Source organism: Nycticebus coucang, chromosome 22 (assembly GCF_027406575.1).
Source record: "Nycticebus coucang isolate mNycCou1 chromosome 22, mNycCou1.pri, whole genome shotgun sequence".
Classification (NCBI taxonomy): domain Eukaryota; kingdom Metazoa; phylum Chordata; class Mammalia; order Primates; family Lorisidae; genus Nycticebus; species Nycticebus coucang.
Window position 1 is genome coordinate 53,507,915 of NC_069801.1, and position 25,916 is coordinate 53,533,830.

The 25,916-nt window shown below is 44.2% G+C and overlaps 1 protein-coding gene across 1 annotated transcript in view; it reads right to left on the reverse strand.

Moving 5' to 3' along the window:
* PLPP3 (phospholipid phosphatase 3) overlaps positions 1-25,916 on the reverse strand; it is an 89,711-nt gene that overhangs the window by 43,730 nt on the left and 20,065 nt on the right. The window contains exon 2 of the mRNA XM_053575185.1: positions 570-727. Coding sequence (XP_053431160.1) covers positions 570-727 — 158 coding nt within the window. The remainder of the gene's footprint in view (positions 1-569; positions 728-25,916) is intronic.

Genomic DNA, 25,916 nt, shown 5'->3' on the forward strand with positions numbered 1-25,916 from the left:
CTGACAGACGATACCAGTGGCGTTATCACTAGTACAGCAGCATAGCAAAGGTGTGGAGAAAACTCAGTAAACGCCTGTGAACGCTGACAAGGTATTTTACCCTCTCTGAGGCTCGACTTTATAGCACAGTGGCTCAGAGCCACTCTCTGGGGTAAGAAACAACCAAATCCAAATCTCAATTTGACAACTTATTAACTACATGATCTTGGGCCAATGATTGTTATTCAGTGGACCTCAGTTTCTTAATTCAGAGTCCAAAGATAAGAATATCTAGACTTCCTTCGATTGTGATGAGGATAACACCTGTGAAATATTTTAGAAGGGTGCTTAACCATATACGTGTGTATTTCACAGGAAAGGTTGGCTTTTAGTAACAGTATTAACTGCATGAAATGAATAGTGTCAAATGAAATTCTACTTGGCAGAAGTTTCTGCTGGTTTTATTGGCTTCTACTTGGTAGCAGTCTCTGCTAGCTTGGTACAAGACTCTTTGGCTCGGACGTCCTAGAACACTTGTAACATGGGCGGAAGGCAGACGGGACTGACCACGGCAGAATCGGGGCGCTTACCGCAAGGATGGCGATGACGATCCCCACAGCGCAGAGCACAGCATCGTTTATTGTCTCCCCGGTTTTCAGTGGGTACTTGATGCTGTTGTCATTACAGTAAAACCCTCGGTGGTACGGCTTGATGGTGCTCGTCTCGATGATAAGGAAGGGCAGGCTCGCTGGGCAGGGTGGAACCGTGGCATGCAACAGAAAAGAACACAAGAGGAGGGAAACTGTCAGTGCAAGGAAGCCAAAGAAGGGCAACGCACAGCAAGGGCCTCAATAACCTGGAGGGCCGCATTCATTCCTTTCATTCGTAGCAATCTGCAGGCTGTCGAGAGCCCCTGCTACTTGTCCCTTTCCCCTTCTCATCACCTTGCAGGGACACTGTTCTTTCTCCTGCCCAAGCGCTCAGAGGGAGGCAGTGAGGCGGGAGTTTTCCTTCTGCTCTACAACAAACATTCAGCTACAAATTAAAGCGCTTTTCATAATAATTACTAATATCACCCTAAATCTAAGGCTATCCCTTACATTTCTAAGGTCTTAATTGTCTCTCCTTTGAGAAGTTCATGCCCAGGCTGTGCTGCGCAGCCCGAGAGGCAAATAACCTAGATTTGAAATGAGCTCCACCACCACCCGATGGTGTGATTTCTGGTCCCCACTCCATCCCCCTGAGCCTCACTCTCCCCACGGGAAAGTGAGTTGTGGTGATGACTAAGTGGGATCAAAGCACCTAAAACCTCCAGCACGGAAGCTGGCACATAGTAGCTGCTCGATGAATGCCATTTCAAGCCTTTTCTTTCACTCTTCAGAGAGTTACCAACAAGACTGAGCAGAGCTAAGCTCAACCCTGCTGCCTGCAGACCTGGACAGGAGCCCCAGGGCAGCTGGGAGCACCAGGCAGCTCTTGCAGCTGCTGGCGGTTATCTGTGGCCAGCTCAGATGCCATCCCCTCAAAGGTCATGGCAAATGGAGTCCACCTCCTGCCAGGAAGAGTCTTCAAAACCCTGACGCAAAAAGGGAAGGCCCACAGGCTGGGTGCCTGTATCTCCGTGGTTAGGGTGCCGGTCACATGGACCGAGGCCAGTGGGTTTGAACTCGGCCCGGGGCCTGCTAAACAAAAACAACGGCTGGGCATTGTAGCAAGCGCCTGTAGTCTACTACCGGAGCTACTGGGGAGGCTGAGGCAAGAGAATCACTTAAGCCCAAGAGTTTGAGGTTGCTGTGAGCTGTGATGCCGACAAAGTGAGACTGTCTCAATTTAAAAAAAAAAAAAAAGGAAGGCCCACAAATAATTCTTTCTTGCACACTCCAATGGCCTCCTCCTCGGTGTAACAGCTCCCACGGCCTCCTACGAAGATGCACCAGTTTGCTCCCTGAAGGGCTCTGCCCAGGAATAAGCCACCGCCTTGCCACGGCTCCCAATGGCACAGGGGGAGATGAAATCTCTAAGTACAACCGTAGGAGTTCTCACGAGCTGGATATTTCTCCAGCTTCAGGCTCTGGTACCCCTTTGACTCATCCTCCAAGAAGACAGTATGCAGGGACTCCATGCTTCTAGAAGGCATAGCCTTCCTCTCTGGTTCCCAAGAGCAGTACCAAGCTCTATCGCAGTGATTTTCAAAAGGGTGCTGAGGGAGAATCACAGGTGGGCCACGAAAACTGTTCAAGATTGAAAGAAGTTCAAAGCATAGTACTTGTATTCTTTTTTCACTCTTCTTTCTTTTTTCTTGTCTCTGTCAAGGGACTCCATCACCCTGGGTTAGAGTGCCGTGATGTCACAGCTCACAGCAACCTCAAACTCTTGGGTTCAAGCGATCTTCCTGCCTCAGCCTCTCAAGTAGCTGGGACTACAGGCGCCCCCCACCCTCCACCATGCCCAGCTAGTTTTTCCACTTTTAGACATTGGGGACTTGCCTTTACTCAGGCTGGTCTCAAACTCCTGAGCTTAAGCCATCCACCTGCCTTAGCCTCCTAGAGTGCTGAGATTACAGGCATGAGCCACACCACGCGGCCTTTTTACTGTTTTTTTTTTTTTTTTTTTTTTTGATCAAGGTAACTTGAGTGTGCTGCCGGATTAACTATAGGTTCAAGTGTGCTGTGAGATAAAAATGGTTGAAAAACAGTGCTGTAATGCCACCTCACAGAGTAAAAGGACTAGGACTTTGAATCTCAGGACTAGAAAGATCACCAAAAAATCACCTTAGTGATCACAGCCACCACGGACTGTGCACTCACAACGCGTTGGGTACTTTATATATCCATTTTTGCATTGAAGCATCATTTAAACACCACCATCATCCATCTCTAAGTGAGCGTACAGAGACTCAGGGAAGAGTACTTAGCTCTCTCAAGACCTCCTAGTCCAACCCTCCACCCCCATGGCTAAATCCTCAATTTAACTTTGCAAATTGGTTTCATCCAAATGTGAATTTCATTAGCTGAAAAACCCCAAGATAAACAGTTGCTTAAAAGATAAAATTCCATTTTCATGTTTTTCGAAAAGAACCAAATTCACATCATGTTGCTCAAAGCCCCAGACCGCCTCTAAAAAAAAAAAAAATGTACCATGAACTCCACAATTTTTCAATTATTTTGGTCCAGACCGGCAGCGATAAAACTGTTCACTTTCTAAAAAGTGTATTTATGTATCACTGTGCATACACACACAGATTTATTTGGTTTTATTCTTTGGATTTATTTGAATTCTACGGCTATTTATTTTGTGACCCCTAACTGCTTCCTGCTAGAACAACAATTTACTTTATCAAACGCATACTGGTGCTTTGAAAAGAAAGAACAGCAACACACCACAGTATTGTGCCTGACCTTCTCAAAGTAAACACACAGGGGCCCTGGAAAGGCGATCACCACTAGGTCTTGTCTCTGCAGTGGAGGAGGGGGCAGGGGTGGGCAGCGGATGAACTTTCTGGCTTCAGCTGATCTTGGGGGGCTGGAGCCCTGGGAGAGAGAATCACATCCATCTAAACCATCTTCATGCCTCTGCCTAAACCTTTTGAAATATGACCAAGTTGGCTATCAGAAGTAGCTGAGAAGCCAGCAGTGTGATATTAATAGTCTGCTTTTAAAGCTCTACACGTCACAGTAAAAAAGTTCAGCTGCAGCCTCTGTGGTGCCTCGGAGCCGAAGCATTGCTAATAAACTGAGGAAGGGAACAGACTCCAAGTTCTGTTCATTTGTGCTATACTCTTAGGCCCTTAGCTTCTCTTTTTAATAGTGTTCACATGATAGGCCTGTAAAACATATGTTTCTATGGGCAATAAAACACATATAAAAGAGCTTTGTAGTTAGACAGAACTGGGTTAATGATCTTAATGCTGCTCCCTTCTACTTAAGTTATTTCACATCTCCAAAGCTCCCTTTCTCCTCTGTTCAACGGGAAGAATGAAACTTTAACTCTGTGATGTGAGACCATATACTAAGTTAAGGCATCCATCCATTCATTTATCCAGAAAATATTTATTGAGTCTTAACTATATATATTAAGTACAAGGAATAAAAAAATACAAAGCTGACCCCAGCCCCTGCCCTCAGGGAGCTTACAGTCCAGTAAGTCCAGGGGAAGAGACGAATAGTCAAAATCAGTTCAGGAAGTTTTAGTTGGAAGAGTCAAGACACCGGTACTGGGTAATGTCACGCACGGCCTGGGGTCACTGTGGACCCTGAGTAAACATGAAAAGGGAGAGGTGAAAAAGAAAGCCCCACGGATGGCTAGGGAAGAAAATCTGTCTGGTTAGCTCCTTTGGCCTGTCTCAAACTGGGAACATCTTCGTTCTTTCTTTCTACGCCTATGGCATGCAGAGGGCTTCCAGTTCTGATTATGTGGGTGATGATCACAAACAGACAAGAACTTGGAGCTGGGTACATCCTGTTTATTTTTCTGAAAGGCACCACAATGGCATTTAGAAAACCCAGTGGCTTTTTCTTTCTTCCCTACCAACTTGTAGTATTAGTGGGGGTGATGCCAGTCAAATCTAGTCTTTGACCCCAGAAGGAAACAACCACAGATTCCCTTCAGTTGATGGAAAAAAGCATAAACATTCCCCCCACTGGGCACCTAGTCCTCAGGAGACCCAGCAGCAGGCCTTGCCTCTGCAGGACACAGAGGAGAGGTTATTCTCCAAAACACTTGCACGGTCTTTATGACCGCTGGAGTGGTAATATCATTTCATTTCGAGGGAGTTCCCAGTATCAGACAATGGGATTCTCAAGGTGAATATATCACAGTACTTGGCCCTCAAGAAGTACATGGTGCTATAAGACAATCACAACCACAAGTGCACTACAATTGTTCCAGTGTGATAACTGATGTATGTATGGAGCATAATGGGGGTACAAAAGACCCCCCACCAGGGACCCTAACAGAATCCCACAATGGGGGAGGCTTGACTTCATCTGTATATGAAGAGAAGTCTTTGAAGCCCCGGGGCTAAGTCCACTCATGAAAAATCAGCACAGTTTAGGAATTCCAACACGGGCGGTCACAAAACCAATGACTATTATAAGGATATAGTTTTAAACTTTGCTACAGAGGTGTACAAGTAGATGAATGGCACAGGAAGCAATAACAGGGAACATTTACTAAACGACTATTCCGTACCCAAACCGTGTTGAGGCTGCTCACGAAAATTATTGTAAGCAGACAAACTTGGCTCCTGCTATGGCCTGGGTACTAAGCAGGCTACTGAGATGAAGGAGGCTAAGTTCCAACCTATAAGTGGCCCAAAGGCTAATGGGAGAAACGGCCATAAAAAATTAACATGTTAAGCCACCCTAACTTTCATAGAAATTAAAGTGATTTACGAGAGTCACTCTGCCAGTCAGTGATGGGACTGGACAGGTTTCAAATGATCTGACTTCACTAGATCTTGGGTGCTTACAAAAGTGAGTGAGTCACTTAAAACAGAGAATGAAGCACCTGTGAGTGTTAATTAGTTAATTGACACTCAGCAAATCTCTCGGCCTCTGAAGGAAAAGAAAAGGCACTGTTTGAAATAGTTAATGCACCAGGACTGACTAACGTGCCCTCCACGTTCACTGAGTGCCACAAACGTGCTGGGTATCTCATTTAATCAAAAGTCTGAAGCCAATATCCTGGAATTTGGATTTATCCAGGATAAAAGGTGCATTACAGACTTTTACAAAACAGGACAAAAAAAAAAAAAAAAGGAGTCTGGTGAGTCTAGGCCCAGACTCACAAATTTCTCTTCTTTTAATCAAGGATCAATTAACTTCCCATACCTCCAGGGACTTCCTGGGACATGTAGGCTCAGAGGAGGTGAAACTCGAACTCATTGATAAACACTCAATGGGCAGGAAATCAAAGCGGGAAGAAAGGCCCCTGTGTTGGGTTCAGCCCTTTGAAACTTCTCTGGCTTTGAAAAACTAACACTTGGGCAGGTTGGGTGGTTTGGGGGTGGGGTGTACAAAAACACAGGCTAAGTTTTCACGGCCCACCCATTGATAAAGTCACGTGGGAAGTGTTACCAAAGTGACCCAGCCCCAAAGCCCTGCTCCCTGCAGCCACAGCTTCACCTTTATACAAAATTAAAGACAGCCTCCTCTTCTCCAAGTGCTTTCTAGAAAGCCATTGGTAAGGGCAGGAAGCCAGTGGGGGGCCAGCAGGGGCTGGGTGTTTAAGGGAAGTGAAGGAGAAATTGTTGTACTTTTGCCTAACCAAAATCGGAGCACTGGGGAGGGACTTTCCATCTCCCCCATGTACCAACTCCAAGTCCTGTTCCAGGGTTGTCCAATTTTCACTTAAACCAATCTGTAGTTACCTTAAAATGAAAAGTTAGGATCTGCAAGAGTAATAATCAAACTAACATCTGCGAAAAGCCTGCACACCCACCCACAAAATAACATTGGATGCACAATAGGGCTATAGACAACAGCATAGCGTAATTGCTCAAATCAGACAGCTAGTAGGGCTCTGTGAAAGAAACTTCATACATCTTCCGGACAGTACAGAGTTATCAGCACGGTAGGTGCTGTGCTCCTCATTTTACAAAAGAAAAAACTAAGGGTCAGAAAGGTTAAGCAGTTAACCTGAAAGGCAGAGCCAGCAAATGGTGCCAATTTGGACCAGATATTAGCAATACCAATTAAAGAACCTTGGTCTTCTACTTTCAAGAAGTTTATAGAGGGTAGGCATTAATTTATTTAATCTTCATAATAACTATGAAAAGTTGTGGGTTATTATTTTCATTAGCGCCCAACAGAAAATGGAGCCCAAAAGTTTTACTTGTCCAAGGTCCCTCCTCAAGTGAGAAAACTGGTCCCTGGGTTTTGAACCCTGGTCCTTCTGCCTTTCGACTCATGTTTTCTTATTCTGTGGCCCACCTCTCCCTTTCCTTATAAACGTATTCCCTGTTAAAATATGACCAACTGATTTTTTTAAATCATTTAAGGCCAGAATGGTCAACCCAACTAGTACTTAGAGGTTCAAAATACAAATATTTATGTTGCTTCTAAGTGACAGGGTTTCTATTTAAAGTAATTAATTGCTACTGGTCTTAGAAGTGTGCAAACTTTCGTTGGTTTACGATATTTGTCCAGATTTTTAGACTGGACACAATCCAGACGAGACAAAACTAAGTTTACTATGAAGGCGTTTTTCCACCTTTGAAACCGGCTGCCATGAAAAACACTTACTGTTGGCCGTGTGAACACGCGGCCTTCTGGGTCTAGAGGTCTTCCCTGACAAACGCTCATTCTCCAGTCCTGGAAAGTTCAGGCCCTTTCTTCACAAAAAGCAGACTGTCGCAACCCAAAGCAACTAACTAGATGGTAGAAACGAAGAAAGCGATGGCAGATCTAATCCTGCTGCTTGGGTTCCCTGACCCCAAGTCCAAGGTCTTCAATTCAACAAACACATATGGACAGTTTCTGAGGACTGGGCCCTATGCTAGGTGCTAGGGATGCAGAGATGAACAAGATACTACCACAGGCATTAAAAAAGAACCTTGGATGGCCTTTCTTATTTGTAAATTCTTAAAGTGCAATTATTTTGAAAATAATTAATATCAGCCTCTTTAACCTCACCTTCCCACCCCCAGCTCTGGCTGTTTTGGCCTTTTCAGTTACATTTTTAAAGGGCTGCCACATTTACCTACAAAAAAACCAAACTGACCAGCCACCTTATTGAGGACGGCAAACCTCTTTTGTCACCACGATACATTTCCCAAATGAGGTATTTCATTTCTAGTAAAACACAACTAACAGCGCCAACAGGGTTTATAATCCTTCCACCCCAGGTAAAGGTGAGTCACTTCCCAAGACTCTTTTCCTTTCGATTTGTCTTTTAAATAAGGATGAGAATAAATTTACACACATTGAGCACCTATTATGTGTCAAAAACTTGGGCTGTATCAATTGATTTAACTCTCAAAACAATACTCTAAAGTTAATTATTAGGATAGAGCCAAGCAAATGCGGGTCAGAGATCACACTTTATTCCAATCTTCACTCTGCTGGTGAGAGCCGTGACCAGGACACCAACAGAACGGTCTCACTCTGGAGTTCATTCAGAGATACGGCCAGGTACTCCTTATTGTTAAGTACAACTGAACTACGTCTACGTAGGTATTAGCAACCTAGAACGTCAACTACAAAGCTCTTGAAGATGTATGTTGACCTTGGACGAGTATAGTAACCAAGACTCCTCCTTAGACGTTGAGGTGGAATTACACAAATCCTGCCAATCTCCCTCTGCCTCAGTCTCCCCTGGGACCCAAATCTGTTCACCTGCAATACGGCTGCCCAGAGCTGGGACCCAGCAAGAATTCTATGCGCACAGCATGGCATAGCTCTTAGGTAAATAATCAAATGTGATCCTCCTAACAACTCTGTGAAGTAATGCTTTTAACATCTGGATTAAAGTACCACTGGAAAACTCCTATTTATCCATCAAGACTTAAATGTTTCTCTTACAAAAGATTGACTTAGCCATGTAACCCAGCAAGGTTAGTTCCACCTTTCCTTTTTCCCAATGTATTCATAAACTTCAGAGTCAGGTACACAGGATTTCCTTCCCCATTTCTATCACCCGTCATGTTCTATGACCTTGGGCAAGTCACTTTACCTCTCTACACTTCACTTTCACCACTGTACAGTAAGGTGTTGTACAAGAATAACCAATACGCAGAGTTGATTGTGAGACCTAACACACAGTTTATAACATGCCCAGTAGTTAACGGATTCAATAAATGTTAATTCTGATTCCCGTATGTGACAGAGAGTCACTACAAGCATTTACACAGTAGTTAAGATGTGATCAGAGTTCTGTCCGGTGCTCACTCAAGTAGCCATGGGCCTACCACATACTTTATAAATTCAATCTGAACTCAAGGGAAAAGTATGCTCATAAAATCCTATAATTCCAGGGACTTCTTAGGGTCTAGTGAACAAATAGGGATTTTTGGTGGGTTTTTTTTTTGAGACAGAGTCTCACTTTGTCATCCTCTGTAGGATGCCATGGTGTCTTAGCAATGTCCAACTCTTAGGCTCTAGCAATTCACTTGCCCCAGCCTCCCAAGTCGCTGGGACTATAAGTGTCCACCACCACGCCAGGCTATTTTCAGAGATGGGGAGTCTTACTCTTACTCAGGCTGCTCTGGAACCCATGAGCTCAGGCAATTCACCCGCCTCAGCCTCCCAAGTGCTGGGATAACAAGCATGAGCCACAGTGCCCAGCAACAGATAGGGTTTTGAAGTGGTTAGCAAGACCTGGCATGCTAATGCAAGGAAGAAATATCCGAGCAGGAACCCTGCCGTACATTCTCAAAAGCTCACAAGAGGCTGCATGGGAGGGAGGTCTGTAATAATGGTGAAGATAAAAAATAGCTATTTCAGTTTTTGCAGCAGTTAAACATGCATTCATCAGCATGGACGCTCCCATGCCTGCCACGCTGTGCAGGTGTACACAAAACGCCACATACACGTGGCGGTAAATAAACAACGTGTGGACTGGCAGGTCACCAGGTGTGGGAGGACCAAAGTTCATGATAGTCAAGAGGCAAAACTGGAGCCAGACAAAGGGCCAGAAAACAAAAGAGTTGAAGTGTTACTGGATGCCCTGGGAGGACAAAATCATGTTAGTAGAGAGGCCGAGCTACCAGGTGCCCCATCCAGCCACATGGTCCATGTTCTAGGTCAAAGGTCACAAGTGGCAGCCCATAGCCAAATTTGGCCCACCCGTGGTTTAATAATTTTTAAATTAGTTGTTGTTATTTAATAATGAGCAGTCTCATATAACAGCCAGATTCCAGCTTCTTCTTTTTTTTTTTTGAGAAAGAGCCTCAAGCTGTTGTCCTAGGTAGAGTGCCGTGGCATCACAGCTCACAGCAACCTCCAACTCTTGGGCTTACGTGATTCTCTTGCCTCGGCCTCCCAAGTAGCTGGGACTACAGGCGCCCGCCACAACACCCGGCTATTTTTTTGGTTGTAGTTGTCATTGTTGTTGGCAGGCCCAGGCTGGATTCGAACCCACCAGTTCTGGTGTATGTGGCTGGAGCCTTAGCTGCTTGAGCTATAGGCACGGAGCCGAGATTCCAACTTTGTAAGCCAGCTCTAAAGCAGGTGGCAAGAGCAGCCTCCTTTCTGCAGGCTGAGCACCCATTCTCGGGGGGGGGGGGGCACTGCTCCCTGCTGCCTCCCGCACACTGGGCCTCCCTTTCGGTTGCCATTGTCATTGAGATTGCAGGGTCAGTTTTCTTCTACCAGGTCCATTTTGGTCATTTCCGTTAATTGCCTGGCCCTGTAAACCTTCGACTTTTCTATCCTTGGCCCAGAGAATAAGGGAGTCCTTGGATGAACCTATGAAAATAGAAATACCTCTTTAGTCATTTCTCCCATAGTAAGTAATGGCCACACTGGGCATCTGTATGCAGGTGAAGTCTGACAATTAAGATCGCAAACTCATTCAGAAAAAGCGATGTATACCTCACTGCTGAATATCACTCTGGCCACTTCAAGGCTCCTCCCAGGGGAAACTACACAGCAATGCCAGGGCCGAGTACACCCTTCAAAGCGATTTCGGAATTTTTTTTTTTTTTTCTGGAATGACCATCAGAGTTTTCATCATACAAGATCTGACAATTAAGTTCGTGAACTTGCCACCATGCACTGACCCTGGCAGTGCATTACAAACAACTCTGTAAGGTTTCATAACCTTGGTATGTCAGAGTCTCATAGCCGTGTTCCTGTTGACATGTGGTGATGTCTGGCTGAGGGGCATTCATTATTGTTGTTACGTGTTTTCTGTATGCTATAAGACAATAGCTCTGATGGTTGTTCCAGAAAAAGAGTTCCAAAATTGCTTCGAAGGGCAGACTAGATGCTGGTATTAGAGCATAACTTCCCAAGGGGAGTACTTTGAAGGTGACTCTAGCCATATTCAGCAATCAGGTAGGTAGTACTTTGTCTAGGATGAGTTTGTGAACTTAATTGTCAGACCTCATATATCGGTATGGGCAGGTGTTTGTGTATACATCTTAATATTAACTCAAGACCTCCCCATCTAGGTTCTCAATTATAAATCCAAGTCGAGCGTAGTTTATTTTTACATTTTATTACAGATATGGGGAAACTGAGGCTCAGAAGCACAGGAACTTGCCGAAGGTCACACACTTAGTAAAATGAACAAGGAACTGAAGTGAAGTTGAACTACAAAGCCCTTAGCACACTTACTCCAGCCATACAGCTGGTGGTGAGGCTAGAATGGGGCAGATGAAACCAGGCCTGTCTTGATAAACGGCACGGTTATGCTTCAGAAGACAAGAGAGGGCCCACCTCTCTATGTGGATATTAAGCAGGGTTATCAGGGAATTCTGCTTTTAAAGGCAACAGGTAGCTAAGCTCAAACCCAAAACACTTTCTGGCAGACACTCATTAATTCGATAATAATATAAAATAATACGCAAGGGGGGGGCTTAAAAATTAAAGTCCATCAGATGTTTGTGGTATCACAAATCTCACTTGAAATGGTGTTATTACCTATTCGGTAATATCCTGATAAAATCTTAGAACTACAAGAGATCTTAGATGTCATTTACCCCATTTAACGGACAGAAAGACCGAGACCCACCACAAGCTAGCACTGTCATGACTTGTTTCCCGTAAGTTCTCCTGAACTAGCTGAGATCCTTTTTAGGAAAAGGTTCATATTATTCATCTCTGTACCGTGACACAGTGGGAACTCAACAAATGGGCACTGAATAAATGCATTGGAAACAAATGGAAAGTCAGGAGACCTGCCGGGTACACTCTACGACCTGCAGATACTTCTGACCCCTTTCTAGATGTTAATCTAATCTCTCTCACACCCTGAATCTCGTTTTTCTAACATAACCCCCCCCCAAACAACAGAATACCTTATATCTTAATAAAGAGCAGACAATTCCATCAGGAATTATTTGGGGGGAACCTAGCCAGCTTCAGGTCTCAGATGGGTAGTTAGGCTAGATGACCTTTAAGACCTTATCTTCACAGTCTCTCAGCCAGAGGGAACTCAGCAGGGGCAGGCTGAGGCTTTGTGATTCTGCTGCCCTGCCTTACCTGACCCACCCCTAACCCACTTGGGATGATCTTCTGGGAGATCTCTGCCCTATAAAAAGCTCCAAGTAGGGGGAAGGGCACAGACCTCAAGAAAGTGATCTTCAAACTGGGTTTGAAAACCAGTTTTGCTGCTTCTAATCTATGTCATCTTCAGCAAGTTGCTTAACTTCTCTGAGCCTCAGCTGTACGAAGAAGATGCCAACAATAGCCACTCTAAAGAGCTATGAGGATGAAATCTCAGACAGTAGGTATCTAACAAAAGCTAGCTAGCTCTTCTTCCCTCCCAATCCTGAAAATCTACTACCCGGCTGTTTACAGGATGCCAATCAACTGGCTTGACTGGTTTCCCCACCAAGGTGGCTGGACTAACCTGGACAGGGCTGTGTCAGCTCAGACAAGGGTTGTCACTCTCATTGAGCAAGACTGGAGCCATTCCAGGGTGCTGTGGATAAGACAACCCTCACCCTAGGAGCATACTCCCTGTTCCCAGCCCTGTCAATGCTCCTTTTGTAAAACACAGAAACCTTCTTCAAATCTGACAGCTGCCACCTGCACAAATAATTCGGGGATGTAATTTTGTAACTGAATACAAACCCTGAAAGCTGAAAAGTTTGAAGTCCAAAATAATCCCTTTGACCTTCTGCCTAAACACTCACTAATCACTTTTTAATTTGTAGTTGATTTCCTCTCTATGTGCTGTCCGTACAGGCTACGTTTTCATTTTAGAAGTATCCAGGGAGGGAATGGCGTTACCAAATACCTGATTAACTACAGCTCAAACTTCTTTCCCAGACATCTAAGGCTCAGTCCATGCCCCAGTGAGTTTTCCAAATAGCACAGGGTGGCAAGAAAGTAAGGGAGAAAAAGGGCTGCTTTGATGTAGAAAACTTCTCCCCAGAGTATTATGGGCTACAGAAATTAATAAGACGTGGTCCCTTCCCTCTAAGAATGCATACTCTGCAGACAACTATTCATATACCATATGACAGCAACCCCCACAGAGGCATTACTAACATGGGAGCATCCTCAACATGACCTGGCAGCCACCTGGCATACAGTACCTATTTACTAACTAGCCCAATACATGTATTTCAAAGATTCCTTGCTGTCACCTGAATGCCAATGATGTAATTAAGGATACACCAAGAAAAGAAAAAAAAATCCAGAACTATTATGCAGCCTTAAAGAAAGATGGAGACTTTACCTCTTATATGTTTACATGGATAGAGCTGGAACATATTCTTCTTAGCAAAGTATCTCAAGAATGGAAGAAAAAGGATCCAATGTATTCAGTCTTACTATGAAACCAATTTATAGCTTTCTTAGGAAAGCTATAACCCAATTATAGCCCAAGAAAAAGGGGAAAGGGTGGGAGGAGGGTGGGTGGAGGGAGAGTAATGTGTGGGACCACACCTACGGTGCATCTTACAGGGTAATGTGAAATTTACTAGGTGTAGAATATAAATGTCTTAACACAATAATGAAGAAAATGCCGTGAAGGCTATGTTAACCAGTTTGATGAAAATATTTCAAGTTGTATATAAAACCAGCACATGATACCCCATGATTGCATTAATATACAAGGCTATGATTTAAACAAACAAACAAAAAAAAAAATCCAGAGCTGAGGTTTTCTTCCCCAGAAGTTAACAACACTGCTGCCTCATTCCATCTCATCCCCTCCCCACCCTTTAACCTTAAGGGGATTAAAAAAAAAAGAGAGAGAGAGAGAACGTGTGGGAGCCCATCTAGTCCCTAAAACATAGATGCTAAAACCATGCATGGTCAAGAGGAAAGAAACTAGCAGTTAAAATTTTTGTTAAATCCAGAAGAAATTTTGTACTTGGGAAAAAGGTTTCTACTGTAATCACCACTAGAATTACTATAAAATCAAACAAGTTGAAGCCAAATAAGATCTATTACAGTTCTACATTGCGAGGCAATTCTAGCAAACTTATTAATCTTTTACCTCCTGAGTCTCAAGTGATGGGAGCTGGGTCAGCTCAGCCAGTACTCTGCAGAGTAAAGCAAGTCATCATTAGCTTTTGGTTTAGTGAAGAAATGTCTGATGTCAATAAATCACACAAGCCAATACTTATCAACAATAATTGGTCATAACATCTTGTGTTTATCATTCCCAGGGCTGCTTATAACCACCCTTAGGACTGCAGGATCCTATTTCCTTGTCTGTTTTCTCCAGCTTTTTTATGTGCAAAATGAAAGGGGTCCTTTTACTAGGTGTCTTGTGGCCCTTTCTGATTTTAAGAGTTTTTATCTTTATCCAGGGAGTATAGCGTATTTTGTAAACAGGAAGGTTTCTATGGTATCTTTCCAGGACTGACCGGTTTCACCACCTACCCTAACCCCCACTGGGGTAACTGCAGAGCAGATAGCTTTCTTGTACGTTAGTGAAGGGAGGCTGGCTGAGACTCATAGATTTCAAAGATGCTCATTTATAAAAAATAGCTCCACAAAGCACCCCTAAATCTGCAGACCTTCAGATAAAAACTAACCGAATTTTGGGCGGGGACGGTGAGAGATGTGGGAATTAACATCAGCTACTGCTCAGACTGGACACTGTCCTAGGCACTTTGTAGCTGTGCCTCCTGTGTTCTGTCCAAAGATCCTCTCCAGGAAGGCAGTATGAGCTGGGTTTGTGAAGGTGGGAAGACAGAACCATGGAACAGCAGAGCAAGGAACGACTCTGGCTCAGGCCAGCTTTCCACGGAACTGAGCGACCATCACATTTTCTACCTTTAGGGGCTTACAAATTGCCAGACCTCTTCCTGTAGACAGAAATCCAGGTACACCAGGGGGCCAACCTCGGTTGCATCACCATGCCTGCCCACTCCAGGATGGGGATAACAAACTGTACTGGTCCAGATGAGTGGGAGGCCTGGCAGCAGCGCCTGCCTCCCGGGGGGCTGGCTATAGGAGCCCTATTGTTCCAGTGGGAGGCTCTTTAGCCAAAACTCGCAGGGAAGCCACTGCTGTGTGGTGCATTTTTCAGCTTTTGAGAGAAAAGGGCAGTTACTGGGATGTTTCTGGAAGCCAGGTCCTTAATCCTTGCAAATCAGCAAGGAGCCAGCTTCCCTGGGAGGGACAGAATGTCTAGAGCCCTCTTCCAAACCAAAACATAAAACTCCCCAACTTCCCCTTTACAACCTCTCAAAATGTGTGAATCAGGGAGAGGGGGCGGAGGGGGCTGCAAAGCCCAAGGGGCTCAGGCCTTCTCCCCAACCCCTTCCCTCCCGACCCTGCCCACCTGACCCTGGATTGCAGTCAACTACAAAGCCCCCACTGTTCTCTCTGCCCATCCTCCTCCTCCCGCCCCCCACCCCCGACACACACACACTTTTTTAAAGGGCGAGATGCCAAATAACATTATTCCCCTTCACCATGGTATTGCCACGAGAGCTGCCTGGTATGTGTGCCTGAGAAATGGAAGGTTTTCATGGCAGTATCGGCTTCCACCACAGCTGCCCCTTTGTGGAAGACGAGAGAGCAAGGCCAGCGGAACTGCTCAGAGGCCTGAGGAATAGGAATTCCTGCCTGTGCTCTGGGGCAGAGCCAGGCGCTCCAGCCTGCCTCTCCATCCCTCTGCCAGGGGACGCCTGTACCATGCGATGGGGAGAATCCCACACATCATCCACAGAGGCAAGCAGGGATCCCCGGCACAATGTAAACCACAGAAAAGGTTCTCCAGCTCATATCAATCAACTAAACACCGCGGAAACTCAAAAATGGTTTTCTGGGTTTGGTTTCATGGCAGTGTGGAAATAGTAGCCCTGGATACAAATCCCTCCCACACCTGCCAAGTGGCGGCGTTGTGCAACTAGACCAGTGGGCTCTCTGGACCTCAGTTTCCTCACCTGCAAAACAGGTCCTACGGTCCCGAAGGGCTGCCGCGGGATTTCCTGGGGCGGCTTGTAACCAGCCTGCCACACGGCAGGTGCACATGTGAACAGGAGGTGAGGGTTTCTGGGAACAGGACAGGATCCGTGAGAAATCATCTCCGCTATCAAACTGCAATGCTGCTGAGAGCAACGGTGTATGTGGGCTCCTGCTTGTCCATCAAGATGACAGAATGGGTCTTGGGGAATTAATTATTCAACAAACTTGTCCTTCACAAATCCCATCCAAAGAAAGGGTTTGATGCCTTTCAGTACACTGACTACACAAAATACTGAAAGACCAGTGCACTTCAAAAGCCTCACAAAAACCCACGCCCGGGCTTGGCAGGAGTTCCTCAGCCACTGGGTTTTTCTGTGTGTGGTTTATAATAACATGCAAACCCAATGCCAAGTCCTAATCTATTAAGGGACTGCCAATTAGCAGGAGGCTTAGAGCTGCAGGTTTGAGAACTGGGGAGCAGGTCTAATTAGGCTTGCAAATCATTTCTCTCTGTCGTCCCGCACAGTCTGACTCAAGGTATAGTGGCCGACTGTTCCGGATATGTCCTTTCCATATTCCTGTGTACACTGCTTATGGCTTGTTTGTTTGAAGGTTCCAGACCTAAAGGCTAATGCATATGTTCATGTCTGCCTCTTCTAGGGTAAAACTAGGGATAGAACGAGTTTATTCTCTGGACAACGAATCTCCAATTTGGTCATTCATCATCCAGGCACTTATTTAAAAAATAAAAAGCTTCCAGACCCTACCCAGACCTACTCAATCACTCATTCAGAATCTCTGGGGCAAGGCCTGAGAAGTCTGACCTTGGAGTAAGACCTTCCAATGATTCTATCTTAAGGTGACTTAGGACTTACTGCTCTAAAAAAGTAAAAATTACATTTTTTAATAAAAGGGCTTTTTAAAAAGTTGATATGTAATATATATAACATGCCTATTTACATCTGCATATACCAAACACGCACAACTTTCAGCCACATTGAACAGTCCGTGTTTACTGAGCACCTATTGTATGCTGAGCGTGGGAACTACATAATGAAATGAGTAAAACAGGATTCCTGCCCTCAAAGAGTTTCCTGTAACAACAGAAAAACCAATCTTCCCTCTGCAGGGACCCTGTAGTTCTCCTCTCTCTTTCTCTTCTGCCTAGTTGGAAATTGAGCTTTCCACTATTTTTGCCAGAACAGCTTCAAGAAAGAAACAGGATGCTTTCAGATGCCAAACATCAGCGGCCTATTTTCAAATGGAAGAAAAAGCTTGAGAAACAGATGGCTTCGCGATACAGGAGAAAATATGTGCCTTAGGATTGCCTGCTGTAAAGACAAAAAACTGACAGTAGGGAATCAAGTTGGGGGGGCCTGTGTGCCTGGACCCTGTGCACCTGGGCTGGGTCGCTGGAGCGCAATGCTGGATTCTTCTGTGACTTAAGAAAGTCCCTTTTCCTCAACAAGCCTCCCTATCTACTGAAAAAGGAAGGCTGGACTAGTTGGCCACATCCCAAAGCAAATTCAGCATGAACATTTCACCCTGGAGCCTTCATCAAAGTTGACTGTTGAGTTTTACCAGGGAAATGTACAGTGCAGAAGAATCCTGGGCTCTCCAGAGCATTCTCTAAGAAACCCTGGCCTAAATTATCTCTCATTGGCCCTAAAATTATTATGCGTGTGTGTGTGTGTGTGTGTGTGTGGCTTTCCAACAGGACTGACATCCTAGCCAACAATGTTTATTATTTATCGTTCTTGGAGTATTGGGTACACAGCAGGGACTCCACATACAACTGTTCCTGAGGAAGGGAGCAGCATGGCCAGGTGGGAATGCAAACTAATATGACCTTTTTGGGAAGAGGTTTGGAGAACACTCAAGGAACTAAAAGTAGCCCTACCATGCGATCCTGCAATTCCTCTACTAGGTATATACCCAGATGATCTAAAATTATTTTACAACAAAGACATTTGCACCAGAATGTTTATTGCAGCCCAATTTATAATTGCCAAGACATGGAAACAGCCCAAGTGCCCATCGATCCATGAATGGATTAACAAATTGTGGTATATGTACACCATGGAATACTATGCAGACATAAAAAAAGAGACGTCACATCTTTTATGTTTACCTGGATGGAGCTAGAACATATTCTTCTTAGTAAAGTATCTCAAGAATGGAAAAAGTATGCATTGTACTCAATACTACTATGAAATCAATATACAATCACCTATACATTCATAAATGGTAAAACATAACTATATTCCAGAAAGTATAAGGGAAGGAGAGAGAGGGGTAGGGGAAGTTGTATGTTGAGTCCCTGCTGTGTGCCCAGCACTCCAATAATAAACATTGTTGGCTAGGATGTCAGTCCTGTTGGAAAGCCCCTTCCCCTCCCCACCTCCCACGTATGGGGAAGGTGAGGGAGGGAGGGTATTTGGGGGGACCTCACCTAATCTGCATAATGCAATGGTACATTTCAAAACTATTAAGAAAAGAGTTTAATTGTCTTACCACAACAAATAAGTAAGCGAGGTGATGGATGTGTTAATCCGTTCAATGTAAGCGTTTCACATTGTATATCAAATCAGTACACTGAACCCCATAAAGGCATCAGTGTACACAGTTATGATTTAATAAAAACAAAAAAACTCCAAACAAATAAAAAGATGTAAAAAAAAATAAAAAAAGAAAAGGCCATTCTGGTAGAAGATGGACTAGGGCACGGGCGTTAGTTAGCTGGCTCCTGCTGATCAGTCTGTGACCAACCACCCTCCCAAGGAAAAGCCTTCTGTGGTCTCAGACACATCCCACCCACCCTGAATGAGAAGCATTAAGGCCTCTCACAGCCGTGACGCCACCCAGGTCCCAGATAGCACAAGTCAAATAAACACCCGCTGCTCTGCAGGAGGGTCGGGGCTGTTCCCTCTTTGCTGAAAACTCTTCTCTGAAACTGATGCTGGAGTCTCCCTACCCAGACACCCTCAGGTCACCTTAGCAAATACCACGATTCCGGGGCATACTTACATCTAGATGAGAACTAAACACCAACAGGAGGGCGATCTACATAGGAAAATGGGAAATTATAGCTAAATGTGCCTTTATTTAAAAAAAAAAATTACGAAATTTTACAAAACATTTAGAAAATATTCTCTATGCCTTGGTCACCTCTTTCTACACACGCACCCTCATGAAGTCTTTTCTTCCACTCCTGGTGAAAATGTTCCGGTGTTATGATTTTTCTTACCTAAGGTGACTTTTAGGGCACCCTGTATTTGTTGGCAGCTAAGGTACACTCGTAGCAAAAACAGTAACACACGCCCTCGGAGTGTATGGATTTGGGAGCCAGACACACCCGAGTCCTACTTTCTACCTTAAACAAGTCAGTTAACCTCTCACAGTGATGTGGGAGGAACAAGATCCTGTGAGGACGGTGCATACCATGCTTAGTGCACAGTAAACGCTACTCCTATGAATATGGGATGGTGCGGTGCGCTTTCTGAAAGAAGAAAAGAGAAAAACATCATCTTAGCATACAACGAGATCTACTGTTTTTCACATATAGTTACTGAACAAGTACTGTGGAAGTCACCAAGCTTTGGGGATTTTTTTTTTATAAAGAGACTTGAGTGGGTGATTGACAATATGGATGTCACAAAAAGTATAGGCTTTGGGGTCTAATAGATTTGCCTTTAAAGCTTGAATCTACCCTTTTCAGTCCCATGACACTGAACAAGCTGCTAACATCCCTAGGACATCTGTAAAATGGGCTAGCACAACGAATCTTAAAGTGATACTGTAAAGGTTTGAGGTTCAGTGCCATACACAAAGTGTACTCAATCATGGAAGCATGGTTATGCTTCACAGACGTCCCTATAAAATACATTAGAATAGAGAAAGATGTGTAAGGTCCTTATCCCCAGGTAGGAGTGTTTCCTTTCCTTAAGAGCAAGTAAGGGCAACAGCCTCTGTAGAGGTTTTTTTTTTTTAATTGAGACAGTCTCATTTTGTCGCCTCTGTAGCGTGCCATTGCATCACAGCTCACGGCAACCCCCAACTCTTGGAATCAGGTCATTCTTTAGTCTTAGGCTCTGTAGTAGCTGGGATTACAGGCGCCCACGACAACACATGGCAATTTTTTGTTTGTCTGTTTAGCAGGCCCAGGCCAGGTTCGAACCCACCAGCCCCGGAGCATGTGGCTGCACCCTAACCCCTGACCTACGGCAACCAGCCACCTCCGTAGAGTCTTAAAAATGCCAGTGTCTTCTCAATGCTTATTTCCAGCTAGAGGGAGGTGCTGGGATTTTCTTAGCGCTGCGCTCTGTTTTGACTGAAATGCACCTTGGAAAGTCCTTGGTGCGCTACACACAGGTGGTCAGTCCCCATCTTTGTCCCATGAAAGTAAATTCACTCTGCCGCCTCTCATTTATTCCCAATAAATAATAAGCAAGGCACAGACCTAAGAGTAACAAGGATGAACAGCAGTCATAATCAAATGCTTAACTTTTTATTCATGTTAGGAAATTAAGGAGCTTTGATTGGCCCAAGGGCGCTCAGGGGAAAGGGACAGAGGTGGCTCTGCCCTATATAACTCTGGAGGATACCACTGAGAGGGCTTCGATCTCAGGCAGGGATGCAAGGGCAGCTATTTCTACTCCTCTGCAGTCGGGTGGCCGAGCCCTGAGCAGGGGCTTCTGTCTTTCTTGCAAACCTGGACACCCTAAGGGCCTCAGGCTGGCTGGCTGCACCAGGTGGTTATTGTTGTACTGGGTCTCGCCTTCCCTGAGGCCTACTGGGGCTTGTGGTTGTTAAGTTCCATAGTCACTCAGGCAGGACAGAAAACCAACAACTAAAAGAAGGAATCTCCCAAAAGAAAAAACAAACAAAAAAATAGAGACAAGAGAAAAATCAATGACCAATATCTCGACTGGCTTTGTTTATGGGATGTAGTTTAATTACCAGGGAATTATTGGGATGGCATCTAGCCTATAGGTCACTGTACTCTTAAGTGGAACAATTTGTACAACAATAGGCTTAACAGATGCTTTATAGCAATGCAAAGGTTTAGCTAAGCCTGCAGTGCTTTACTTAACCTGGTTTTTAAATAACATCATGATGTAGGCTTCAAACGGTCAGATTCAGTTACATTTGGCAGTTTATAACCGTCAAACATTTTCTTATCGTAATCCATTTCAGATCAAGGAAGACTTTTTTTCCTCCTTGTTCTTAGTATTTTCAATCTGTGAGTAGGAAACAGGATGTTTCAGAGTCAGGCCTAGATTCAAATCATGAGCTACGTGGCTTGGGCCTCAATTTCCCTACATATAAGGGGGAAGAGGTGTGCTAATGGGTCAAATTGTGTCCCCCTCCTAAACTCATGTACTGAAGTCTTCACCCTCTATACCTTAAACTTATTCAGAAATAAAGGTTTCACTGAGGTGATTAAGTCAAATGTGAGGCCATTGGGCCAGGCTGCAATCTGATAATGGGTTTGTCCTTATAAAATTGGGGAATTTGGACTTAGAAATACCCACAGAGCTGGGACAATGTGAATCAACAGGAGACAAAGTTAAAGGTGCATTTGGCAAAGTAAAGACAATTATGGAGACTGTCGACAGCACAGAAAGTCATACGTACACACCTAAATAACTGCAAGGAAATCAAGTGTGAAAGACTGAAAGGAAATATACCAAAATGGCCAGAGTGTTAGGTGGTAGATTACAATTTTTCCTGTCTCTTGCCAATATTGGGTGATGTTGTTTAAATTTTAAACTTATCTTCTAGAGAAAAAAAGGCAACAACATTTATGCAAGTGTCAAAAATGACTTGAGTGTTTCCATTTGTACTGAACAATTTATATGTAGGTTCCGTGCTGGGTACTAGGGATTTAGTAAAAAGATGTCGCCGCCTCAGATTTTACTGTCAGAGTTATACATAAACCCATCCTTCCTACCTATTCCTCTCTAAATACGCATGAGCGTATAGATAAATATGTGTGTGTGTATATATATACCAGTGTGTATATACCAGTCAGCCACTGTAGCCTTCCTGATGAGATGCACTTGTCAAAAATTCTATCTGTCATGTAAATCCAAGTTGGGGACATTCCACTGCTTCATCTCATGACAACATCTAACATTAGGCCATCCTGCAGATTCAAGGCCTTGGTCCCTCCGAATTCCAGTCTGTGTCCATTTGTTGGTCACTGATGCACCTTTGGCATCACTCATTTATGAAACAGTCCCGTCTCACCTCACCTGTCTGAACCCAATTGGCTGTTCACACGTTTCCAAACGTGTGACCAAAGCCACTGCTCTTCTTCCTTGGCGACAGTGCAAGGGCTGTCTTGTCAATGGCCCTGCCAATCCACCCTTCTCCTTGGGTTAGTGCTGTTGTTTTATCCCTTCCACTCCAACCACAGCCAACCGTTGCCAGGAAATGGGTCTTCTCTGGTTATGCAAACTTTTGTTTAGTAGGTGAAGTTTAGATCTACAAAAATGAAGGACAGGGAGGGGAAAAGGAAGAATAGAATCCACCAGAATTGAAATTCTTTTCTCTTCCTTGACTTACATGATTGAGTCTACTCCACATTTATAACCTTTATCTAACTGAACTATTGGACCAGGGAAGACCACACTCATTTCAGGGAAGACCAAATTTAAAAGGCAGGTTGGTGGTGGAGGGCGGAGGGGCATATGTAGGTGAAGGCCGTGGAAAGCACTCCTCAAGAAAGACTGTCTCCAATAACAATCTAGTATAAACGTCCTTAGAATAAAGGGATTTTTTTTTCTTCTGGGTAGATGTTTAGTAATGGGATTGCAGGATCAAATGGAAGGTCTCTTTTGAGTTCTTTGAGGATTCTCCATACTTCTTTCCGAAGAGGATGTATTAGTTTGCAGTCCCACCAACTGGTGCAAAAGTGTTCCCTTGTCTCCACATCTGCACCAGCATCTGCAGCTTTGGGACTTTGTGACGTGGGCCACTCTCACTGGGGTTAGGTGATATCTCAGGGTGGTTTTGAATAACAGGGACCCCACCTAACAAATGCAAACATTGTAACCTAATTGTACTCTCACATTAATCTGAAATTAAAAAAAAAAAAACATAAAATAAAATAGTGAAAGATTGTCTCTTCTTCACTTCCAGTCCCCAAGATTTTTGTCATTGAGATTTTGAGGTCCTTGACTTGGATTGGATCTTTTTAACTTTACAGCTACATCAACCTACAGACAATTGATAAATGTCGTGTGATTTACCAAGTGAATGAATGAAAAAATGAATGCAGTTGCTTTGGGTCTTGTAAGAAACCACCAGCCCTCAGGTCAGACATCGTTCCCATCTTTACTAGAATGGTAAAGTCTGTACCTCCACGGACCACTTCCCTTTCCTGCTCCAAAGCACAGAATGTTGTCAAGTCCACATTTTATAGGCCTGCTGATTAAGCTGACAGGGAAAGATAACAGCTTCTGAATCCGATTTTCGAGGGTTTTGAAATAGAAACCCTCACTGTACGGAGAAACCTTAGACTTCCTCCATCTATCTTCTAGTGCCTCTTCTCCTCGGCAAGTCCCAGGGTGCTTTTCCAATCCCACATTTCTCTGTGCTGAAGCCAAAGCCCAGTTTCCTGCTTCAAAAGGCCCTTTGTTTGGGCTCTTTTTCCAAATCAGTGTATCCGAGCCTGAACCTCCTCGCTTTGAGAACTGCGATGCCTTGGCAGCAGCAGGCTCGCCAGCAGGTTTGAGGGCCTTCACGCTTTCAGAAAGCTCAATGTGAGGGCATGTCTATAGCTAAGAAACGCTTTTCATGGAAGGGAGGAGAGGGAGTATTATTTTAAGAGTTGCAAAAACAACTTCAAATTGACTCTTTACTCTTTAATTGCTACCAGAGGTCTGAGAACTTCTTGTTCTCTTGCATTTAATTAAGATGATAGTTTTAATCAACTTTAAGTGATATTGGTTAATATGCTCTGGTTAATCTGTCAGGCAGGTTTTGTCTTCGAACCCTGGAAGGCATTAAAGACAACTTTCTAGCATGTTCCTTTCCAATTGGAAAATATTTTCGCAGGCACAAATGGGAAGGTAGCTGCATCTGCGCGGCTGTCCTAGGATTCTTGGAAGGCCTCCAAAGTGGTTTTGCAAGGGTCAGAGAAATGGTGTCTAATCCCTACTTTCTACAAGATACATGTTAACAACCCAGGTAGCTTTCTCTTGTGCTTTATTTATTCAAAAGTTTGCCAATTATCAATGACAGATAATAGTTTTGAAGGCTGTAGGTGTCAGGGTACATTAATGACAAATAGCCTCCTGCATGCTAGGTATGTTCTCATCTTCAGACAGCCTGTCAAGTAGACGAGTATCCCCATTTACACAGGCAAGGTTATAAGCCAGCAAATTATGGTGCCAAGATTTGAACCCAGAACTGTCTGGCCCTAAGACACACACTCCTGAGTGTGCCACCCTGCTTCTTAAAGTTTAAAACTTTGGGTTAAAATTGTGGGAACTTGTGGTGCTGAATCTCTTTACCTCTCTTCCTGTCTGTATCCTATGATGGCATTCAGCAACTCAGCAGTCAAGACACCCCACAATCAAGTAGGGCACCCTACTGAGAGTGATAAAATGAGACTTGTTTTTTTTTTTAAAGACCATCACGTTCAACTGCCCTATTTTTTTTTTTTTGCAGTTTTTGGCGGGGGCTGGGTTTGAACCCGCCACCTCGGGCATATGAGGCTGGCGCCCTACTCCTTTGAGCCACAGGTGCCGCCCAACTGCCCTATTCTTTAGGCAAGGAAATGTAGACCAACAGAGTGCAAGTGATGTGTGTAAGGTCTCTAACTAGTGCCCAAGCTGGAATGACTTGAAATCAGGAGGTAACAGTAGCCCAGGTTGGAGTAGTCAGGAGGGAGGATGAGCAGAAGCCAGCTTTAAAAATGGATACTTTTCCCACGGGCAGAGAGGAGAGAGTGCTCAGAGGGGAAAGAGCGTGAGCAAAGGCTGGAACACAGACATCTGCGAGGTGATCCCAGGAAGCAGTGAGACCAGCTGGGATGAAGGCGGATGACAATGAGAACACATGAGCATCCCAAACAAGGCCGTAGGAAGCACCAACTGCGGGCAGTAGGTGCCTCCGGAGAGGGAATTTAAAGCAATGTTGAGCAGAAGTTATTCCCTTTTACTATAACCATATTTAGGAATTTTTTGAAAAATAATAATCTATCACTGTGCTTTCAGGTGTTAAGGTTTAAAAGGCTTTGTGGATTACTGACACATGGGGGCCAGTATCTGATTTACGGAATAACCAAATCCACAGTGTAAACAGTTGCTTAAAACTATGGTAGTTACTGGATTTGAACTTGAACCTTCACAAAGTAAGTTTTGTTTCCTCTGAATTTCACCCATTTTCTAGGACAGTTAGTCTGAGCCTACTTTTCCCATCTCGAAAATGGAGGTGAGGAGGGGAGAACGCTGGACGGTTGGCCACCTCTACCTTCTGCATTCTGAGATTACTCCAGAGCAGTGATTTTCTTTCTTTCATTTTTTTTTAATTGTTGGGGATTAATTGAGGGTACTAGAAACTAGGTTGCACTGATTGCATTTGTTAGGCAAAGTCCCTCTTGCAATCGTGTCTTGCCAGAGCAGTGATTTTCAACCGCTGCGCAAGGAGAGGACGTAGCAACATAAGCTATTGAACAATTAGAGCTGCCTCCAAGGAATAAACTTAGGTGTGCCTTGAAAAAATTTGAAGCTCATTAATTAAATTATTTTTGAAAGAAATTCAAAACACATTAAGTATATTCTTTTTTGATTCTCTTATTTGATCAACATAATTTAAGCGTGTGCCGAGGAAGTTTAACTATAGGTTCAAGTATGCCATAATATAAAAAAAGTTGAAAAATACTGG